Genomic DNA, 6,628 nt, shown 5'->3' on the forward strand with positions numbered 1-6,628 from the left:
GCCAAGCAGCTGACCCTTCCTTAGCCCACTTCCTACATGTTAAAACTACAGGTGCTTCCAAATTTCAGTGCAGTCATCTGTTATCTGCTGCCCACCAGGAGCAGAGCACACAAGAGTTGTTCTACATCCTGTGCTGTGTTGGAAAGCTAGCACAGACCTTCCCTACTCACATCTTGCACAAATCTAAGCAACCTGTAGAAACCAGATCTGTCTTGCCCACACAACTGCTGCCACCTTCAAAGAAAAGCTGTACATTTAAGGTTTGCTTTTAGAAAAGCTACATTAATTCAACCTCAATACACAGTGTTTTTCCAAGTGTCCTTTATCTGTGTTCTTTTTATTGCTCCTACCACTTGGCTAGAAAATGCCAGGCCTACTGTAGCCTGTATTCACCTCGATATTCCCCAAAGAAATTCCAGCCATATGACACAGTACAGAGGTTTTTGCATAACCACAAACCATAACGTGCATTAGGTTTGCATCTATTGAGCTTCATGAGAACTCAAGTACTCTGAACATCACCATCATCAGGCTCTGGTTACAGTCAGAAAATGACCTCTGTTTTATCTTCACTAGGATCATCTAGAAGATAAAAATACCAGCGGCCTGGGCTTTAAGGCTTCTTGAGCCAAAGCTTCCAAGGCATCAGCACTTGCAGAGCTGCCTTATGCTACACATGGCTGCCTAACTCCTCCTCCAACCCCAATACACTTGGGCCTGACTGAACCCCCATATTCCACTACAGTTTGTTCCAGAGCTCAGCTACACACTTTCTGAAACAGACCTGGTAAAAAAGCCCGACTACCTTGTTAGAGCAAGCCAGTAACCAAGTTGTCAACAGCCTGTGCTAACGTCAAGCTGAGAATGTTTACCTGGCTCAGTTCCCTGATCTCACTTACTTCCCTGACATATGGGCCCTAGTCTATCACATGGGACAGGGTACAGGTCTGGCCATCTCTTCTCAGCAGGGCAGATCCATGGCAAAATAATCTTGCTGCTTTTCATCTTCAGCCAAGCTTTTTGACAGCCTCTCCCTACTGAGCAGTGTGGATAACCCTTTCTGTGTTCCAGGGGATTTAAAAAACACACCACATCAGAAACAACAAGAGAAGACAATTGCTTGAAGCAGGAATCAGATACCTATGGCTGCTTCTCTGTTTTGTTTTGTTGTTTTTTTTTTAATGAAGGCACCAATAACACTCAATCATCAAAATTTACACTTGGCACTGTTTACATATGGGCTGTTGCACTCCTCCAGCTTGGCATGCTGAGAACAGGTAACTTCAGAAGCAGTGACATGCAGCTCTTGTCCAGATACAGCTGCTTTCCCCAGTCCAGGCTCCAAGCCCTCCACAAAACCCTCCTAAAAGAGGAAGGTGCCACTGTCCATCATCTGCTATTGAGCTGGGGGAAGTGGCACCTTTGAACAGGGCTGTTGTGCATCCCAAGGGGAGAGACCTACACAACAGGCTCCAGACAAAGGACAAGACACTTGTAAGACAAGGAAGACTATTTCTTGGCTGAAGATTGGTCTTTTTTGCCCCAGGATGTTTGGTTTGTTTTGTTTTGTTGTTTTTTTTTAATGAAGGCACCAATAACACTCAATCATCAAAATTTACACTTGGCACTGTTTACATATGGGCTGTTGCACTCCTCCAGCTTGGCATGCTGAGAACAGGTAACTTCAGAAGCAGTGACATGCAGCTCTTGTCCAGATACAGCTGCTTTCCCCAGTCCAGGCTCCAAGCCCTCCACAAAACCCTCCTAAAAGAGGAAGGTGCCACTGTCCATCATCTACTATTGAGCTGGGGGAAGTGGCACCTTTGAACAGGGCTGTTGTGCATCCCAAGGGGAGAGACCTACACAACAGGCTCCAGACAAAGGACAAGACACTTGTAAGACAAGGAAGACTATTTCTTGGTTCCCTCCAGGGCCGTGTGTGATGGATTCTGACAAACACCACAGTCACCACTCCTGTCAGGTGCTGCTGTGCCCTCCCTCCCAGCACGCTCCCAGGACTGTACTACAGGCAGAGTTACAGTTCCACCCACCAGCTGCAGGCAGACACCATGTTTGCTGAGGCACTGTCAACTGAAAGGTACAAGGAGGCAGTTTCATGTATTTCCTCCTGCCCTCCTTACATGAAAACTCCATATCCTCAACCTGCTACCTCAAGACAGCTCCTCTGCTGAACAGATCCCCACCCCACCACTGCCCTTTGGGCACCAGTAAGAAACACCAGTGGTGGTGTTCCATCCCACTACCACCAGTGTGCCTGTGTAGCAGCTTTCACACACTCGGGGACCACGCTTGGAGGGAAGAACAACTTTGGGATTTGAGGCACATGGGGAAGGAGATTAGAAACTTTAGGCTCCCATAATAAGCAAAACGGAACATGCAGAATTTGTTGCAAAGAAACCACAGAAAGAATAACTTTCTGCTCTGATTCTAAAGTGACCTGAAAGGGACAAAGCTTATGACACCGACAAAAGTGACAGAAAAATTCATAATTGCCATCTCAAAACTTATAACACAGACTGAAACAACAGCCTAGCAAACAGCTGAGGAACTCGGGTTCTCAGCCCCAGCCTGCCTTGCCAGCACTCCTCCTTTTGCTCTGTGTCCTCAATCAGATCTGAGGAAGTGACAGCCCATCAAGGTCCAGCCAGACGTGCCCCTCCCACTCCAAATACAGGCTCAAAATTAGCACCTCTTTTTCCTTTAATGTAATGTGTAGGTAGGTACTCCTGCTCCACCTGGCCACACAACATTTGGACTCACCAACTGAGGACAGATGGAGGTAGAGCAGCTGAACATACCTGCAAGGCACACCTGCCTTTGGCTGCAGCTGAGGGTTCTAGCCTTTGGAGACCTGAGTTCCAGAAGAGGGAACCATCTGCATTTTCCATCCATCAGCCTTTGGGTGCTCATGCACCAAACTCCAGCCATCTATAAACTCAGTAAAATGTGAGCAACACCTTCCTTTCCTCCACAAAAATACTTCTACTTACTAAAGCAAGGACACCACGTGCTGTTTACTCCCTACCAGTAACCCCCAGGGCAGCAGCAGCAGCTCCCTCAAGTTTCAGACCATAGCCCCTTCTTCCCCCACACCTTTCCAACTCAGCATCCCAACTGCACATGCACAGCCTTGCTCTCTGCTCTGCTTCAGCATTCACTTATAAACAGTCTTACTGATGGCAGAGAGATCTCACATGGAAAATTCCCACCTTTAAAAAGGATTAAGTTTTCAACTCACTTGAAAAGCAAACAAACAGGATTTTTTTCTATCCCTCAATGGAGAACAAAGTGCTTTTCCTGTGAGCTAGAAGAGGGAATGTTACATGCACTGGAGAGGCACTCCCAATCCAGAATGATCCTCTCCTGCCTAATTCACTAGTTTATTCTGTTTCTCCCTCTTCCTACAGCCTGGAAGGCATGCAACCAAGCCTCTTTGCTCTTCACACTGCTTGGCTACTTTGCATCTCCTTCTTTTGTGCTGCTGTGCCCCTTCTGCCAACAGAATGCCATAACAGGAGGGATGAAGAACCATGCAGAGCACACTCTAAAAGGGTCTGCTAGTGCAATATGGGAAGGTCAAGGCAAAACTCTCAGGCAGGGCCCAAGCAAGGTCTATTATTTGTGCTTTCTTTTGTTGCTCACCATGAGATGCTCCCTTCCCGCAGAAAACATTAATAAGATCTCCTCTGCATTCTGCTTTCATCAAAAGGTGCAGCCCAAGCAAGGTATATTATTTATGCTTTCTTTTGTTGCTCATCATGAGATGCTCCCTTCCCACAGAAAACATTAATAAGACCTCCTCTGCATTCTGCTTTCATCAAAAGGTGCTCTCCCAGTCCAGACAGATTCAGCCAATACAGGAAATCCAGGCACTCAGACAACAGGAATCCAGTCAGCAACAAACACCACATCCATGCCACACTTCACAGTCCACACTGAAGAGCAAAGGCAACAGCCTTCAAAGAACAAAGTCCCTCCAGCCTAGGTGATTCAGCCCAATGCTTTTGTCCTATCAAGACACTGATCACTAACAACAAATAACTCATTGTCAACACACAGCCCAGAACATCTAATGTCCAACAGATGGCAACAGACAAGTAGTCTTGACAGTCATCACCAGACTACAACTCACTTCAGTGCATCTGCAAATACAGCACCTATTGAGATCCACAACTCCAATTAATGAAGAAATGCATGAGAAGCCATTTCTGGGGCCAGAAAATCACCTCAATCCAGACAGAGATGGAAATAAACCCTTGGAAGCTCACAGGATACACCCTTTGCCTGTGCACCAGCCATGGGGACCTACACACACAGAATGACACTAAACAAGAGCTTCTCCTCACACTAGCAAATGGCACTGTTGGCAAAAGAACAGGTGAAGTTGTCCACTTTTGTCAGGGACACCTTTTCACAAGCCACACTCCTCTGGCTCAGTGAGTCAAATCTATCCCTTTCGAGGACTTCTGGTCACTGGAATAATTACCCAGGTGAGATGACAACACGTTAAGAAAGGGAAAGACAAAATGAGCCTATGTTAGTCTTACTCAAGAGTTGTCTGGTCCAAAACTCCTGTCACTGGGATCCCATAAAACTGCTGCATAGAGGCAACTGCAGACTGCACAGCTTTTCCCGACTGCAAGGCTGATGTGTGGCTGTCAGATGGAAGTAAGTAGCCATAAGTTTTTAACCAACCCTGAAAAAGAAAGAAACAGATGGTAAAATGCCACGGTAAATGTTCAACTTAACAGATCAGAACAATTTCCTCAAAAGAAAAAAGTGATGAACAAGCCCCAAAAAATTCAATCACTGCTCTTTTTTTTTTTTTTTTGGTTGGGTGAGTGTAGTGATAGGACAAGGGGTGATGGTTTTAAACTGAAAGAGGGGACATTTAAGTTAGACATCAGGAAGAAGTTATTCACCACAAGGGTAGGAAGGCACTGGAACAGGTTGCCCAGGGAGGTTGTAGATTTCCCCTCCCTGGAGGTGTTCAAGGCCAGGCTGGATGAGGCTTGTGCAGCCTGGGCTGGTGGGAGGTGTCCCTGCCCATGCAGGGGGGTTGGAACCAGATGATCTTTAAGGTCCCTTCCAACCTTCACCATTCTGTGACTCTGTGATAATATCACCTGATCCCAGGGAATGGCAAAAGACCCACTTTAATCACCTGTCCTGACAGAACAATGCAGACCTGCCAACTGAAAACAGCCACAATCCCTACTGAGTACCTGGAACAGGCACCAGAAATGCCCAAGCAGCTCTGCCCTTGTTCCAGAGACCTCCTGTCACCTTGTCATCACAAGATTTCCCAGTCCTCCCCACAGCAGGCTCCCAGGAACCCACTTCCCACCCCCTACAGCTGCCTCTGGGACCAGCACTCAGCTTCACAAGCCTGTGCAATCCCTGCACACACAGGTTCAGCTTCACACTGACACCGAATGCAGGAATATTTCTTCCAAAAAACCCACAACCAAACAAAAAAAAAACACACTCAGAAAGTTTGCAGGGACTCAGGCTAGATGGAATTTTCCTCTACTAACAGCAGGTATCTAGCAAATTGTCAAAACAGGAAAACAGCCAACTCTTCTCAAGGAGCTTTGTCCCTTTTCCCTGCCTCCCCCAAAAAATGCAGCTTCAGATAAAATCACATGTCAAACTTGTCAAAATGCTAAAGGCAGCTTTTTCAAACATTAATTCAGGATCACTTTTTTTTTCCTCCCTTCTCTCCCCCCTCCCTTGTTCTGACACCACAAGAAAAAGGAATATTAATTCAGCATTAAGTGCAAATGGCAGTAAAACCTGAACAAGGACTTGCTTTCAGAAGCTTTCCATCACACCTCCCCCTGCACACACCTGTGCTCCTTCTGGCCAGTATTTCAGCCCTCCAGTTCAACACCTAGACCAGGATTACTAGCAGATTGACAAACACCCTGTAAGCTTTCTGCAACCATGAGGACAATCCACCTGACTGGCAGGTGTCCCCTGGGAGCAGGGGGAGAGGAGAGGTGCATGTTCCCTTCACACAGCACAGCAGTGGGGAAGGGGCTCAAGAGCACAAGAGGGAGAACAACCCCCCACCTCTTTAAGGCAACAAGAAGATACCAGAATCCACTCTGAAGAGGGAAAAGCCTTGCTTCCAAAGCAAGGTGCAGGACAGCATCCGGGCCAGGCATGTTAAAGTTCCCCAGAAGTCTGACGAGGAGCAGCTGGGGGTGCCCAAGGGGGTCACCAAGGAGGGGAGGGGGGACCTGCTGGCTCTGCAGCTGCCTGGGGGGAGGCAGGAGTGAGGGAGCACTGCTCTCTTCTCCCAGGGAAAAAATAGAGCAGGACAAGAGGAAATGGCCTCAACTTGTGCCAAGGGAGGCTGAGATCGGGCGATAGGCAACGTTTGCTCACCACAGGGGCTGTGAGGGGCTGAGGGACCCGGCCCAGCGCGGCGCTGGGAGGGCCTCACGCTCAGCTCAGTGGCCTGAAGGGGTTTTTCCCAGTGATCCCACACGGACATCGAGCCCCGTTCAACACAGACATCACCCCTGACCCCAGACAAGGCCCAGCCACGGAACCGGAGCTTTGCTGCCCCTGCCCCGGCCTGACACGGCGCGGGAGCCCC

General features: G+C 48.0%; 1 protein-coding gene across 1 annotated transcript in view; it reads right to left on the reverse strand.

Moving 5' to 3' along the window:
* The window catches only part of MMP24 (matrix metallopeptidase 24 (membrane-inserted)), a 44,173-nt gene extending 37,650 nt beyond the window's left edge, over positions 1-6,523 (reverse strand). Inside the window, exons 1-2 of the mRNA XM_009999366.1 lie at positions 6,415-6,523; positions 4,569-4,764 (exon numbers count right to left, since the gene is read on the reverse strand). Coding sequence (XP_009997668.1) covers positions 4,569-4,764; positions 6,415-6,523 — 305 coding nt within the window. The remainder of the gene's footprint in view (positions 1-4,568; positions 4,765-6,414) is intronic.
* Between the last annotated feature and the right edge of the window lie 105 nt (positions 6,524-6,628).

Source organism: Chaetura pelagica, unplaced genomic scaffold, assembly GCF_000747805.2.
Source record: "Chaetura pelagica isolate M959 unplaced genomic scaffold, ChaPel_1.0 scaffold376, whole genome shotgun sequence".
In the NCBI taxonomy this organism is placed as follows: Eukaryota; Metazoa; Chordata; class Aves; order Apodiformes; family Apodidae; genus Chaetura; species Chaetura pelagica.